This window comes from Callospermophilus lateralis, chromosome 12, assembly GCF_048772815.1.
Source record: "Callospermophilus lateralis isolate mCalLat2 chromosome 12, mCalLat2.hap1, whole genome shotgun sequence".
In the NCBI taxonomy this organism is placed as follows: domain Eukaryota; kingdom Metazoa; phylum Chordata; class Mammalia; order Rodentia; family Sciuridae; genus Callospermophilus; species Callospermophilus lateralis.
The window spans coordinates 68,488,409-68,505,825 of record NC_135316.1 but is presented as its reverse complement, the minus strand read 5'-3'; the positions used below and the strand labels follow the sequence as shown (position 1 = coordinate 68,505,825).

The window sequence follows — 17,417 nt, the reverse complement described above, 5'->3', positions numbered from 1 at the left end:
ACCTGCGACCGACCGGCAGAACAGTCCCAGCGGCCCACCAGCGTGGTAGACAAAACACCCCAATTGGAGGAGGAGCAGAGCTGCCGCCCGCCCCTGCAAGGGAGACTTTTCAACTATACAAGAGCAATATAAATATATAGGGGGAAAAATTTCAAAAACACAATAGTTTCACTAAGCAGAAAGAAACACGAGCAATATGAAAAGACAAGGAAAGAAAGGACCACAAGCAATGCAGGTCAACTCAACTTTAGAAGAGGTTATAGCTGCAGCAGATGGAATGTCAGATAAAGAATTCAGGATATACATGCTGCAAATGATCTGGAGTCTCAAGGAAGACATTAGACAGCAAAATCAGACAATGAAAGATCATTTCGACCACTTCGACAATGTATTACATAAACAAATCCAAGAAGCAAAAGATCAACTATACAGGGAGATAGAGGTAATAAAAAACAAACAAACAGAAATCCTAGAAATGCAGGAAGCAATAAACCAACTTAAAAACTCAATTGAGAATACTACCAGCAGAGTAGAACACTTAGAAGATAGAACATCAGACAATGAAGACAAAGTATTTCAACTTGAAAAGAACATAGATAGCTCAGCAAAACTGTTAAGAAACCATGAGCAGAACATCCAAGAAATATGGGATAATATAAAGAGACCAAACTTAAGAGTCATTGGGATACAGGAAGGTATAGAGGTCCAAACCAAAGGAATGAACCACCTATTCAATGAAATAATACGAGAAAACTTCCCAGACTTGAAGAATGAGACAGAATCCCAAATCCTAGAAGCATACAGGACGCCGAATGTGCAAAATCATAAGAGATCCACACCTAGACACATTATAATGAAGATGCCCAACATACAGAATAAGGAGAGAATTTTAAAAGCTACAAGAGAAAGGAAGCAGATTACATTTAGGGGTAAACCAATCAGGATAACAGCTGATCTTTCAACACAGACTCTGAAAGCTAGAAGATCCTGGAATCACATATTTCAAAAACTGAAAGAAAATGGGTTCCAACCAAGAATCATGTATCCAGCGAAATTAAGCTTCAGGATGGAAGATGAAATTAAAACCTTCCACGATAAACAAAAGTTAAAAGAATTTGCAGCTAGAAAACCATGTCTTCAAAACATCCTCGGCAAAACATTACAGGAAGAGGAAATGGAAAATAACAATGAATACCAACAGTGGGAGGTAGGACAGTAAAGGGGGGGAAAATAATCAAAAAAGGAAAACAAACCATGTTTAGTAACATAAATAAACAATTATGGCTGGAAGAACAACCCATATCTCAATAATAACCCTAAATGTTAATGGCTTAAACTCACCAATCAAGAGACACAGACTAGTAGAATGGATCACAAAACAAGACCCAACAATATGCTGCCTACAGGAGACGCATTTGATAGGAAAAGACATACATAGACTGAAGGTGAAAGGTTGGGAAAAATCATATCACTCATATGGACTTAGGAAACAAGCAGGAGTGTCCATACTCATATCAAATAAAATAGATTTCAAGCCAAAGTTAATCAAAAGGGATAAAGAGGGACACTACATACTGCTCAAGGGAACCATACACCAACAAGACATAACTATCATAAATATATATGCCCCAAACAATGGTGCAGCTATGTTCATCAAACAAACTCTTCTTAAGTTTAAGAGTCTAATAGACCAACATACAATAATCATGGGAGACTTCAACACACCTCTCTCACCACTAGACAGATCTTCCAAACAAAAGTTGAATAAGGAAACTATAGAACTCAATAACACAATTAATAACCTAGACTTAATTGATATATATAGAATATACCACCCAACATCAAGCAGTTACACTTTTTTCTCAGCAGCACATGGATCCTTCTCAAAAATAGATCATATATTATGTCACAGGGCAACTCTTAGACAATATAAAGGAGTGGAGATAATACCATGCATCTTATCTGATCATAATGGAATGAAACTGAAAATCAACGATAAAAGAAGGAAGGAAAAAACATGCATCACTTGGAGAATGAACAATTGGTTACTAAATGATCAATGGGTTATAGAAGACATCAAGGAGGAAATTAAAAAATTCTTAGAGATAAATGAAAGCACAGACACAACATATCGGAATCTATGGGACACATTAAAAGCAGTTCTAAGAGGAAAATTCATTGCTTGGAGTTCATTCCTTAAAAAAAGAAAAAACCAACAAATAAATGATCTCATACTCCATCTCAAAATCCTAGAAAAAGAAGAGCAAAACAACAGCAAAAGAAGTAGAAGGCAAGAAATTATTAAAATCAGAGCTGAAATTAATGAAATCGAAACAAAAGAAACAATTGAAAAGATTGACAAAACTAAAAGTTGGTTCTTTGAAAAAATAAATAAAATCGACAGACCCTTAGCCATGCTAACGAAGAGAAGAAGAGAGAGAAATCAAATTACTAGCATACGGGATGAAAAAGGCAATATCACAACAGACACTTCAGAAATACAGAAGATAATCAGAAACTATTTTGAATCCTTATACTCCAATAAAATAGAAGATAGTGAAGGCATCGATAAATTTCTTAAGTCATATGATCTGCCCAGATTAAGGCAGGAGGATATAGACAACCTAAACAGACCAATATCAATTGAGGAAATAGAAGAAACCATCAAAAGACTACCAACTAAGAAAAGCCCAGGACCGGATGGGTATACAGCAGAGTTTTACAAAACCTTTAAAGAGGAACTAACACCAATACTTTTCAAGCTATTTCAGGAAATAGAAAAAGAGGGAGAACTTCCAAATTCTTTCTACGAGGCCAACATCACCCTGATTCCTAAACCAGACAAAGACACTTCAAAGAAAGAAAACTACAGACCAATATCTCTAATGAACCTAGATGCAAAAATCCTCAATAAAATTTTGGCAAATCGGATTCAAAAACATATCAAAAAAATTGTGCACCATGATCAAGTAGGATTCATCCCTGGGATGCAAGGCTGGTTCAATATACGGAAATCAATTAATGTTATTCACCACATCAATAGACTTAAAAATAAGAACCATATGATCATCTCGATAGATGCAGAAAAAGCATTCGACAAAGTACAGCATCCCTTTATGTTCAAAATGCTAGAAAAACTAGGGATAACAGGAACTTACCTCAACATTGTAAAAGCAATCTATGCTAAACCTCAGGCTAGCATCATTCTGAATGGAGAAAAATTGAAGGCATTCCCTCTAAAATCTGGAACAAGACAGGGATGCCCTCTCTCACCACTTCTGTTCAACATAGTTATCGAATCACTGGCCAGAGCAATTAGACGAAAGAAATTAAAGGCATAAAAATAGGAAAAGAAGAACTTAAATTATCACTATTTGCAGATGACATGATTCTATACCTAGCAGACCCAAAAGGGTCTACAAAGAAACGATTAGCACTAATAAATGAATTCAGTAAAGTGGCAGGATATAAAATCAACACACATAAATCAAAGGCATTCCTGTATATCAGCGACAAATCCTCTGAAATGGAAATGAGGACAACCACTCCATTCACAATATCCCCCCAAAAAATAAAATACTTAGGAATCAACCTAACAAAAGAGGTGAAAGACTTATACAATGAAAACTACAGAACCCTAAAGAGAGAAATAGAAGAGGATCTTAGAAGATGGAAAAATATACCCTGTTCATGGATAGGCAGAACTAACATCATCAAAATGACAATATTACCAAAAGTTCTCTATAGGTTTAATGCAATACCAATCAAAATCCCAATGGCATTTCTTATAGAAATAGAGAAAGTAATCATGAAATTCATATGGAAAAATAAAAGACCCAGAATAGCAAAAACAATGCTAAGCAGGAAGGGTGAATCAGGCGGTATAGCGATACCAGACTTCAAACTACACTACAGAGCAATAGTAACAAAAACAGCATGGTACTGGTACCAAAACAGGCGGGTGGACCAATGGTACAGAATAGAGGACACAGAAACCAACCCACAAAACTACAACTATCTTATATTTGATAAAGGGGCTAAAAGCATGCAATGGAGGAAGGATAGCATCTTCAACAAATGGTGCTGGGAAAACTGGAAATCCATATGCAACAAAATGAAACTGAATCCCTTTCTCTCGCCATGCACTAAAGTTAACTCAAAATGGATCAAGGAGCTTGATATCAAATCAGAGACACGGCGTCTGATAGAAGAAAAAGTCGGCTACGATCTACATACTGTGGGGTCGGGCTCCAAATTCCTCAATAGGACACCCATAGCACAACAGTTAATAACTAGAATCAACAAATGGGACTTACTCAAACTAAAAAGTTTTCTCTCAGCAAAAGAAACAACAAGAGAGGTAAATAGGGAGCCTACATCCTGGGAACAAATCTTTACTCCTCACACTTCAGATAGAGCCCTAATATCCAGAGTATACAAAGAACTCAAAAAATTAGACAACAAGATAACAAATAACCCAATCAACAAATGGGCCAAAGACATGAACAGACACTTCTCAGAGGAGGACATACAATCAATCAACAAGTACATGAAAAAATGCTCACCATCCCTAGCAGTCAGAGAAATGCAAATCAAAACCACCCTAAGATACCATCTCACTCCAGTAAGATTGGCAGCCATTAGGAAGTCAAACAACAACAAGTGCTGGCGAGGATGTGGGGAAAAGGGTACACTTGTTCATTGTTGGTGGGACTGCAAATTGGTGCAGCCAATCTGGAAAGCAGTATGGAGATTTCTTGGAAAGTTGGGAATGGAACCACCATTTGACCCAACTATTCCCCTTCTCGGTCTATTCCCTAAAGACCTAAATAGAGCATGCTACAGGGACACTGCTACATCGATGTTCATAGCAGCACAGTTCACAATAGCAAGACTGTGGAACCAACCTAGATGCCCTTCAATAGACGAATGGATAAAAAAAATGTGGCATTTATACACAATGGAATATTACTCTGCATTAAGAAATGACAAAATCATAGAATTTGGAGGGAAATGGATGGCATTAGAGCAGATTATGCTGAGTGAAGCCAGCCAATCCCTAAAAAACAAATGCCAAATGTCTTCTTTGATATAAGGAGAGTAACTAAGAACAGAGTAGGGACGAAGAGCATGAGAAGAAGATTAACATTAAACAGGGACGAGAGGTGGGAGGGAAAGGGAGGGAGAAGGGAAATTGCATGGAAATGGAAGGAGACCCTCAGGGTTATACAAAATTACATACAAGAGGTAACGAGGGGAAAGGGAAAAATAATACAAGGGGGAGATATGAACTGCAGTAGAGTGGGTAGAGAGAGAAGAGGGGAGGGGAGGGGAGGGGAGGGGGGTAGTAACGGATAGGAAAGGCAGCAGAATACAACAGACCCTAGTATGGCAATATATAAATCAATGGAAGTGTAACTGATGTGATTCTGCAATTTGTAAACGGAGTAAAAATGGGAGTTCATAACCCACTTGAATCAAAGTGTGAAATATGATATATCAAGAACTATGTAATGTTTTGAACAACCAACAATAAAAAAAAATATTAAAAAAAAAAAAGAAAGAAATTCAAAGTAGAAAATACATATCCATAAGCCCATACTAATATAAATGATTAAATAATTCATGGATGAAAGCAGACAACTCTCCAGTACAGAAGCATTTCAAATAATTTATGTAGACAACACACTGAGTTAAAACATAACTCCACTTAGCAAGTCTGAGCTATGTATACACTTTCAAACAGTGAGGAACAAAAGGGAAATGAAAGAGTAACTTTCCAGTGGAGGAACCTGGGAAACACTACTTCAGGCAGGTGACTAACAACATTGTGTTCTGTGGGCAGGACATATTCTTGATAAAAGGTTATGAGAATGACACTTTAGTTTTGTGATCTTCTCTCCATAGTTTATAATCCCAGGCTAATTATGAGGAAAATATTAGACAAATCCTAAATGAGGGACATTCAACTAAATACCTGGCCAGTACTCCTCAAAGCTGCCAAGATCTTGACGAAACTGTCCCAGCCAAGAAAGCCTAAGGAGACATGATGACTGAATTCAATGTGGTTTCCAGGACTGATGGCTTCTTGGAAAAGAAAAAGGACTGGTCCTTAGGTAGGGAGATGGCTATCTGGTGGAAACAAAGGAAGTCTGATAAAGAAAGGACTTTAGTTAACAATAAGGTATCATTATGGGCTCATTAACTGTGACAAAGGAGACAAATAATGAGGCTAGTAATAGGGAAACTGGGCATGGGGTTTATGGAAATTGTACTATCTTTGCAATTCTCTGTAAATTGAAAGATATTAAAACATAAGGAATTTATTTTTTGAAAAAAAATAAATCAAAGCTATTACACTCAGCAATAACCAGTGCTATGTTCAAGGAAATGTCAAAATACTGCTAAGGAACTATGGGAAAATTAGCAGAACATACAAAGGAAACAGAAGTTTTTAATTTAGGTAAGAGGAAGAGTACAGATGGTTTAAGTGTAGTTGAATATATTTTTCATTAACGATAATATTGGGAAAACTACAAGATAGCAGAAAGGGGAGATAAAGGCTTTCACAATTCCATCTAGAACAACTATTATTAGGAATTTTTTCATTTTTTAAAAATGTGTCTATATTTTTGTGGGGTTTTCATGGTTTAATCATAAACATGCAATTTAATCTCTTGGACATTTCTGCCTCTCTTAATTGAATATAAATCTTAGGTAGTCCAAGTCAATTGGCCTCAATTTGCATTATGAACAGAGTTGGTTTAAGTGAAAGGGAACCATATGACTTCCCAAGAATAGAGGTGTTGAAACCCAGAATCTGGTCTATCTTGATTTCACTGTGGAGGTGGTATGATATTTAAGAAACAGAAAGTGGGGGAAAGTCCTCTGGCAGGCAAGAGCCACAGAAATAAGAAGTAGGGTAATGAGAACACTGAAGATGGCAAGTGGGCTTGAGGGATTTGGAAAGGGCATGTATCTATTTCAGATGTGAAAATCTATACAATGGTGATGAAACTGAAGAGCATGAGGGGAAATCTATTTTGTACATGTGTGGTGTGTGAATTTGATAACAGAAGGGAGAATGTGTTGAGAGAAATGGCAAGAAGTATTAACACTATTAAAATTCCTGTAGTCTCCTCTGGGGAGGAGCTTACATTCAAGACAATACTTTTTCTTAAGATTTGATAAGATGCCTATTTTCCTAGTGAAAAACTTTGATGTCTGAAATTCTGTTAAGAAACAGTAAACATTCTTGAGCACAAACTGCCACCCAGTGGGTGAATGTGCATGATGCACAAAGCATTTGCAAAGGAAAAGACAAAGGAAGACAGCAGGGGGTTGCCTGATGTGAGGTTGAAGCCTTGTGTTCAGTGAAGGTGGCCTATCATGTGATCCAAAACTGATTATGCCACTCAGAATGCCAGGCCAGGTTTTACTATATGTTTTCAAAGTATCCTGATAAACATTATCAAAGGCTTTGGCAATGAAAGAGAAATATTTTGAGATATTGATGAGGGCCACAGACAAGTCAAGATGGCGCTTGGCACTTTGCCAGAAGGAGTGGTTTGAGAAGTAACGCCAGCGAGCCATTAAGATGATGGAGATTCCTTAATGACTGACTGCTGTATCCAATGATGTTAATTAAGTTAAGCTGTGTATAATTATTAAGATGATGAGGACTCCTTAATGACTGATTGCTCTAACTGGATGATGCTAAATTGAGTCAAGCTGTATATTCAGTAATGTATATATACCTCTACTGTCCTACAATAAAGAGGCTCCCGCTGTTTCAACCTTCACAAGTTGCTTGTCACCCCCCTGGTTATTTTGCCTAGCCAGTCTGCGGCAGGATATGTGTTTACCACCACACTAAATACTAAAGTCTCATTGATGCTAATGAAACTTATGCCCATGAATTTCCAATAAGACAAGTCAAAGTTACTTATCTTATAACAGGGCATAAAGAGGGTTGTCAAGGCATAGACTTGAGGCTCAAGTCATAATCCTCCAGGTACTGAGAGCTCTGACATAAAGTCTGAGATGAATTACATTTTAGGCATAATCACTTAAATATTCCTACATCTAAATGCAAAATAAAGATTTATTGTGGGAATATATAAACACAATGGACGGAAGCTGGACCATTTAAATAAGAAGTGAGATTGGGCTGGGATTGTGGCTTAGCAGTAGAGCACTCGCCTAGCACAGGCAGGACCGGGGTTCGATCCTCAGCACTACATAAAAAAATAAATAAATAAATAAATAAATAAAGGCACTGTGTTGTGTCCATCTACACCTTAAAAAATAAATATTTAAGAAAAAAAAGAAGTGAGGCCATGTTTACCTCGGGATTTCCTAATGGTTCAGTTTGGAGATACAGAGCAATATTTTTCTTTTGGGGGCAACTCCACAAGAGTAATCTGGTATTCTATAGACAAGTCCAAACCTATTCACTGTGTATTTAAACAAGAAAAACAGAATATATAAAATTGGAATGACGTTGCAGGTCCAAGGAAATCATCTTGTCTGAGACTTGATTTTTTTGTTCATATTCAGCATCCTCACAAAAATGTTTAACTATCCACCTCTAGAGAGAGAACTGCCAACTGATACACTTATTCATTATCAGGCCTGGGGTTTATTGACTTTGCTTTACTTAACGAGATAATAAAGTAGCCTATCATGGCTTCGTGGATATTGGCAGAAGACTAGAGATATCTGCCTTAGACTTCATTATTCACCACTATGGAGAAGCATGAGCACCAGGTTTGAATTGGTTTTCCTAATCGCCCAAGCCCTATAGCAAGCAGCACCATGCAGGAGCCTAGATATATCCTATGCACAATTATTTGTTTCTTAGGTTGAGAATACCGAGTCAGGGGAATCCACCATTTTTTATAACAAATGGGAAGCAAGCTAGCTCATTTTTCCAATGTAGGACCTAATATACCTCTCAAGGTTGCTTGCTGAAAAATTGCCTGTATAAAAAGCAACCAGGGATTTGCATTCTTGGTATAACCAGTAAAAATGTGCTAGGATGCTTAAGCCTCATTAGTGATTGCCTTTCCCAATTCTTACCCAGCCAAAAATCAGCTTTCTGATAATTCCCACCAGTTTTGATATTTTTCTAACTCTTTTGACCATTTTCTACTGCAAATACATGCTGGGTGTTATCCTCTTGACAACTGAGACTTCTTTTCCCCAAGCTGATCATTTCTAATCCCATTCCTCCATTGACCATATCTGATTCTGGGGTGCCCTCACCATCAGAATTGCTTTCCTCTAAACTTGTTTAAGAGTTACTTTCCCAAATGTACTATGATACTCCCAATGATGGTGCTAATGAAAAAGCAGACTAGAAAAAGCCCTTTACTTATTTTAGAAATATATATATATATATATATATATATATATATATATATATATATATATATATCTATCTATCTCAAGGAGATCCCATTCATCACAGTAGAAAGTGTTAGCATAAGATCCTTCTTTATTCATCATTAGTAGTTCTAGAGGAAAGTATAACTACTGTTGTCTTTACTTTGTGAATTATGAAACTCTTCTATATAAGCTATTTGTTCTTTGTGTTAATATATATGGCATATGACTCTGATACTTTGTTTCAATAGGTACCCAGTCAGACACTTTTACCCACTCCACCATGCACACAGGAGAATAAAGACAATGTGCACCTGTTGCTTTAAAAAAGGAAATTGATATGTATGTATGTGTGTGTATATATATATATATTTTTAAAGGGAGAGATGTTACCCTATTACTACTAGCAGTATAAATTTAATTTTAAAAACAATATAACTACAAACACACAGAAAAATTGAGAAAATTGTACAATGGACCCCCAGATACCCATCACTCAGATTTCACAATTTTCATGATTTTGTCACATTTGTATCATCTGTCCCTGTTTTCTTTCTTGTTATTAATAGCATTGAAGCATGTAATAGTAACACTTACATAACATCAGTTCATCTCTAAATAGGTCAATATGTAGCAACATGGGTGCTTTTTACATAACTGCCATGCCACTGGCATCTAACAAGATAGACAATAATTCCTTGGTATCATTTATTAGCTAACTTTACTCAAATTTTCTGAATAAATTAGTCTTTAGAGTTGTTCTAATCACAATGCAAACTAAACTCACTCATTGTATGCGATTGACATGCTTCCTAAATCTTTGAATCTAATAGTCCCTTTGTCATTCATTTTTTAATTTCTTGACTTTGATCATCTGCAAAAAGTCAATCTTTAACCCACACTCTAAATTTGTGATATCCTTTAACTTAATCCTCCCTCTCCATATTTCTTATAAACTGCAAAATTATTTCAAGGTGTCTTATGAACTTCTTCTTCCAGCAGATTGAGAAGCAGCAATGTCTGCTTGCTTCACATCTATGAAATCCTGTTAAGGAATTATTATTATTATTATTTTTAAAGAGAGAGAGAATTTTTTAATATTTATTTTTTAGTTTTTGGCAGACACAATATCTTTATTTGTATGTGGTGCTGAGGATCGAACCCAGCACCACGCGAATGCCAGGCGAGTGAGTGCGCTACCACTTGAGCCGCATCCCCAGCCCAAGGAATTATTGATTGACTCATTTCTTGAGCTAGCCTTCCTCTCTCCTTATCTGCCTCACTTTATCCTTCCTTCTTTCCTCCCTCTCCCTGCCTCCTTCCTTCCCTTCATCCTTCTTTTTGTCAAGAATACATGTTGAATTTTGATAAGATTTTTAGATATCTATAAAGACAGTTATATGATTTTTCTTCTTGTAACTATGGTATGATGAGTTGATGAATTATACTAATGTTTTTTTCTAATATTGAACTCGTGGCATTTCCATAACGAATGCCATGTGCTTATGATATATTCTTAATATTTTGCATTCTATTTGACATTATAGATCCTATTTAACAATATTTTTAAAAGATTTTTCATTGATATTCATAAATCAGACAGGCCTGTAATTTTTTAGTACTATTTATCAGGCCTTCATTTTGACACATACTTTATAAAAAGAATTTGATGTTTTATCTCTTTTCTACACTCTGGAACAATTTACATACCACAGGGTACATCAGAAAATCCAAAGGCTAAAAGAATTTAAACTCAATTGGGTCTAGAAAGATTATCATGGGAGGAGGACGGCCACTAGCAGAGTTCTGACAACTTTTCAAGGTTTCATGTACTTTTGCAAAGAATTATTTAAAGTAGAATTTTACTATTTTCTGTTTCAAATATTATTTCCCTGGGCTATTTTGTATTTTCTGAATTTGTATTTTCACCAAAGAGAATGATTCACAGCTTATTTCTCTTCATTATTAATCACCATTTTTAATGTTTTATTTTGCTTTCTAAATTGTCACCTTCGGCCCTTTTTTCTCCATTTCTTCTGCTTTATTTCAGTTTTCATTTCTGTATTTTTTTGAGTTGAATATTGAATCCACTATTTCCATTTTATAGATAAAGGATTTTAATCTAATAAATGTTTCTCAGAACACTGCTTCAAATGTATCCCAGGGGTTTTGATGTTTCATTATTATTATTTTCTAGAAGTTTGTATTTTCATTTTACTGTTACTTTCAGCAACACTTACAATACTGCAGTTTATCTTCATCTTGTTTAAGTCCTGCTCTTTTTGGTGATTTGGTTACATCCACCCATAGTCTGGGATTTGGAGGGATTTCAATTATATTTCATCTTGTTAATCTGTTTGAATTTCACAGAAGGAGTTTTGAAGTGATGACTCAAGACTGCTACTATGATCATGGATATGGAAGATCTCCCAGGAAGAAAACCAGTGAGAATTATAGATACTTTTACGAGACCAAAGGCTGCTGTCACAAAATGTACTAACAATTATAGAATCTGGGTGCCTTTACAAGGAGGTTCTTTGTTTGAACCAGCTTTTGAAAAGATAGTTTTATAACCCAGAATCATTTCTTTTTATGCATCTGGAGGAGAAGATGGAATTTTCCCTTCATCCTGTGATTTTTTAAATTTCCTTTGCCGGCAGGTTGAAGAGCCTACATCTTCAAGACCAAGCACAAGAATCACATTTAGCAATGAGAAGCTAAAACACTTACAACATGGAAAGTGAAGAATAGAACAATTTTAACAAATGAAACCTGGAGTTCCATATATATATATATATATATATATATATATATATATATATATATACACACACACACACACATACATATATATTTATATAAAACAATTATATACATATATGTATGTGCATATATACATATAAATGTGTATATATATATAATATATATAATGCTCCAATTACATTTCCCAAACCATAGCTATGGAAGGGAAATATAAAGTCAGGAAGAAATTGATGACCACTTAGACCTTTAAATGAGTAAGATCTGCAATTAACCACTGAGTATTATCAAGGCCAAATTTTCTTCATAGTCTTTAAATACATGTGCTCTGTAGAAAGTTATGAATTTAAATGTACAAAAATAAAATAATATTACTAAAAGGGGGAGGAGGAGAGAAGATAAAACTGGTACAGATTTACTTCATATAAATCTTTTTATAAAACTTCATCTAAGTTGGAAAAGATGTGATTTTCTATGAAGTTAACAAAATGTAATGGGAGAATGTTTTCCTACTGTGCAGCTCTTGTTGAGGGGTCAAATCTGAGAGCAACAGCTCCACACTCTATAAACAAACAAACAACAGGCCTAAAAAGAGTTTGTTAAGAGGTGGGTCCCCAAATATCACCTGAGACATCTAAAGCATCCTCTACCTGCAGAGATTAAGGCTTGGGATGGAGAAAGTTGGTAGGGCTTTTCTTAAAGAGTATTGTCAAGGTCTTGTGCATTTTCCTTTCCTCCTCAAAAGAATCCCCACTCTCCACTCTCAGCAGATACAGTTGACAAAAGGACACTAAATCAATTAAAGAACTTTTGCTAAACTTGACCTATGCTTCCCATGACTGGGGTGTGACCTATGTTTATTCTCTCCTGTTTTACCTAAAGAAGAGGTAGGTTAATGGTTAGAGCTCTCTGCAGTAACAAAGAAAACAAAGAGGGCTATATGTGAGGAATAGTCTGCACATCCAGAATTTCTTGGGGGCCAAAAGGCCAGCTTTCCTGTAGGCTTAGGAACCATAGCTAGGCTAGAACTATCTTTGAAAGACTTCGCCCAAGACTATAGAAAGAGGCTGTGTAAAGTGCTCTATCAAAGTAAGAGCTGAGAGGGGCCGAGAATGGTTAGCTGAACACCTTGTCTGAACATGTGTGTGAAGAACATAATTGGGGAGGCCTCCCATTAACCCAGCCTAACTCTCATCTTTCCCTAATATCAAAACTCTGGCATCAGTGAGTAGAAAACATTGGCATCATATGAAAAACAAAACATATTATACCTTGTTCCCCAGTGTTTGTCCAGTCCCACCTGGTAAGGAGAGAAGCTTTAAATTGAGATTAGATTAGACTTGTTAATGTTCCAAACTTTTACCACAAATTAGAAACAATTTAATCTAGTGATAGGTAGAGAAACATGACCAAATGCCTTAAAATATATCTCCTTTGGAAGCATTCTTTGTTTGCAGTTCTTTTAATATGTTATTATTATTTAAATGAATTCAACTAAATATTGAAGATATAAAAGCACCTGGTAAACAGCGGTCCTCAAAATTGGTTTCACATTAGAATTATCTAATAACTTTTAAAAACCACTGATTCTTGTCCTACCCGAGATTCTGATTTATTTGGATATCAGAGTTTCTAAAGCAGCCAAAGTAAGGAATGATTCTACTGTGCAGACAAAGTAAGGAATGACTCTAAAAATAGTCTGCCAAAAAGTATACATATACATCCCTACATTACCCTCAAATATCAAGAGAAATTAATGAAAAGATGGAATTTTTCATGGAAAAGATCTACATGCTTGTTTTCTCTCTGGGCACTCTCCTAGAGAACTGATTAAATAGTCTATATTCATTTCATTAAAGACATATAAATGAGTAAGTGCCAAGACAGGGTGGGATATAATATAAACACTCAAAATATACAGATGTAGAAAGAAATACATTTGTAAAAATTAATTTTCTAACATACAGGATTTCTAACAATCAGGTTTCTAACATACAGGATTCTTTACAAAGTATGTATCTTAAAGTGGTATTTTAAAGCTTATCTTGCTATACAATTTGGAAATAGGAATGTTTAAGGATAAATAAAGAAACATGGCTGAATGTCCAAAAATAGAACTTCATTAACGGTGTTCTTTCCTGAAAGTGACCTTAATTTTTCCTGATCATTTGAATAAATTCACCTAATCATTGAGAATATGATAGTACCTGGTGAAAATTGATAAAGCACACATACTCCAAAATACAATTTATTTATTTATTTATTTTACGTTCCAGACCTGACATTACATCATTAAAGGATTCTTTTACTTCCTTTCTTCCCTTTTTACTTCCATAGAGCTAAGATGATTGCAATGTAATAATCTATGCTAGATCATAAATATATGAAAATATGTTCTGTGAGTTCACAGGACAGAGGCATCACAATACCTGACTTCAAATTATACTACAGAGCTATAGTAACCATGTGGCGTAGGCAGTATCTAGCAGAAAGTGAGTGGCATGGGCAAAGAGAAGAATGTATTCATGGGGTTTAAGTCAGAAATACAGAGATGAATGCAACTCACATAACCAGCTGGTAGATCACATAACCAGCTGAAGAGGGTCAAGGAAACTGAAGAGGTGGGTATTGATACACTCAGGGACTAAGCCTGGGAAGGTAGTATTTTGGGGTGGCAGAGTGTGCCAGACTTGTGGAGGATTGGCTCCCCTGTCCTAATTCTTGGAAAGCACCTGAGATCCATACTCCCAGCAGGAACTGGTATCTGCTAGGCCCTTGGGGTATGTTGATCAAATCTCCCCACAACAGTTACCAACCAACAAAATCCCTAGGGTCTGATTAGATCTAAACCTCACCCCCAGAACCCAAAACTTCCCTCCCAGAACTCTGCAGAAGTCTCATCCTGGAGTGCATTGATCTGGTCTGTGCAGACAAAACTCCAATCAACAGTACTTCCCAATCTATCCTACCTTATACTGGTGAGAACAGAAGCTGAAAGCTACTTCAACCAACTTCACACTTAGGCCACTCCTATTGGCAACTCAGTGAGCAACACAAAAAGAGGAAGGGTTTAACAAGCTCTTGGGGTGTGTGCTCTCTTCCTCTCTCCCTCTTTCAACATATCCCAGAAGAAATGGAAAGAACAGTCAGGTAGAGGCAGTGACCATTTGTCCATGTTGACAGTTTTGACTACTTCAATAAAAACAATTCTTTCATTTTTCATTATGTGTGTGTCTTGTGTGTGTGTGTGTGTGTGTGTGTGTGTGTGTGTGTGTGTTTTGCTGTGCTGATCAGTTTGTGGACATATTTCTTTCTCATTTTGTTAAAAATTTGTTAAAAACTATTGATAAATAGTTATTTTTTGTTGTGTTGCCTTTTGATAGTTTTTTTCATTTTGTTTGTTTGATTCTCATTTTTCTCTCTCCTTCTCCCGTTTAACAGCCAAATTCTCTTGTTCATTTTCTCTGGCTTTATTTTTTTCTCCTCCTTTTTACCCATCACTTGCTGCATCTCTTCTGCATTCTCTTCACATTTCAAACATCCTAAACTTTATTTTACTTTCCTGTCACATTTTTTTTCTTTTAAGGAACTGCATTTTTACAATCTCTTAGAATATTTGGTTTATATAATTATTGCCCCCAGCATTCATGTTGTTGGAATTATTAGTTCTGTGGATGGTATACTTGACACCTGCTGTTTACTTTGATACCAGACGTAGTTCATGGCTATTTGTTGTTTTTGCTGTTGGCAATTTCCTGTTTTTGTGGTAATTAGTGTTGTAGATGTCATAATAGGCAAGAGGCATTTATTTTGATGCTGTACACTGTTGGCTTTGGTTTTTGCTATTATATGTTTCCCCATTTATGTGAGATGCTGGGAATCTACGGGGACACTGTGAGTTCCCTGAACAGAGGCATCCCAATACCTGACTTCAAATTATACTACAGAGCTATAGTAACTAAAATGTTACTTTTTTTAATGCATGGTACTGGCATACAAACAGACACAGACTAATGGTAATGAAAAGGCACACATCTACAGCCATCTGGTCCTTGACAAAAGTGCCAAAAACATACATTGGAGAAAAGATAGCTTTTTAAACAAATGGTGCTGTGAAAACTGGTTATCCATATGTAGAAGAATAAGACTAGATCCTTATCTCTCACCTGCACAAAAATCAACTCAAAATGAATTAAAGACCTAGGAATCAGACCAGAAACTAAGCAACTCCTAGAAGAAAACAGAGGGTCAATATCCAACACACAGGCACAAGGAATGACTTTCTCAGTCAGACCACTAAAGTTCAGAAAATAATGCCAAGACAGCATCAAATTAAACAGTTTCTGTACAGCAAAGGAAACAATTAGGAAAGTGAAGAGAGAATGTACAGAATGGGAGAAAATCTTTGCTAGCTACTCTTGTGATACAGGATTAATACCTAGAAAAAAAATATATATATATAAATGTAACACCCAAAAGAAAAAATCCAATTAATAAATGGACAAATGAATTAAACAGACTCATCTCTAAAGAAGAAATACAAGTGACCAATAAATAAATAAATAAATGTTCAACAACATTAGTTATTAGGGAAATACAAACTAAAATGACACTGAGATTTCATCTTACACCAGTCACAATGGCAGTCATCAAAAATACAAAGAACAATAAGTGTTGGAGAGGATGTTGAGAAAAAGAACACTTTTCCCATTACTGGTGTAATTGTAAAGTACAACCATATTGGAAATAAGTAAGGAGGTTTCACAAAAAGTAGAAAGGAACCACCATATGAACCAGCTATAACACTCCTTGGTACTTATCCTGAAGAATTAAAGTCAGCATACTATAGCAATACATGCATACCCCTGTTTATAGCATCACAAATCACAATAGCCAAACTATAGAACCAGGCTAGATATCCATCAATGGATTAATGGATAAAGAAAATGTGGCATACATACAAAGGAGTTTTAGTCAACCATAAAGAACAATGAAATCATGTCATTTGCAGGAGATGTGCATATACTACATATATATTTTTAAATTTTTTTTTGTAGTTGTAGATGGGCAGAATGCCTTTATTTTATTTGTTTATTTGTATGAGGTGCTGAGGACCAAATCCTGTGCCTCACAGATGCTAGACAAGTGCTCTGCCACTGAGCCTCAGCCCCAGCCCATGCATATACTATATTGACAACTGAATGTTGGCCATATCTCTGTAAGAAACTAGGGACACACACTGTATTCATTCCCTTACATGCTTACATTGT

At 35.9% G+C, this 17,417-nt stretch overlaps 1 protein-coding gene across 3 annotated transcripts in view; it reads right to left on the bottom strand.

Annotated features, from left to right (window-relative positions):
* LOC143411686 (purine nucleoside phosphorylase LACC1) overlaps positions 1 to 17,417 on the bottom strand; it is a 77,918-nt gene that overhangs the window by 46,472 nt on the left and 14,029 nt on the right. The window contains exon 7 of one of the 3 annotated variants that reach the window (XM_076872541.1): positions 6,055 to 6,132. The exons of the other annotated variants lie outside the window; for them this stretch is intronic. Coding sequence (XP_076728656.1) covers positions 6,129 to 6,132 — 4 coding nt within the window. The 3' untranslated portion in view covers positions 6,055 to 6,128. Of the gene's footprint in view, positions 1 to 6,054; positions 6,133 to 17,417 lie in introns of those variants that run through there. 3 annotated transcript variants of the gene reach the window in all.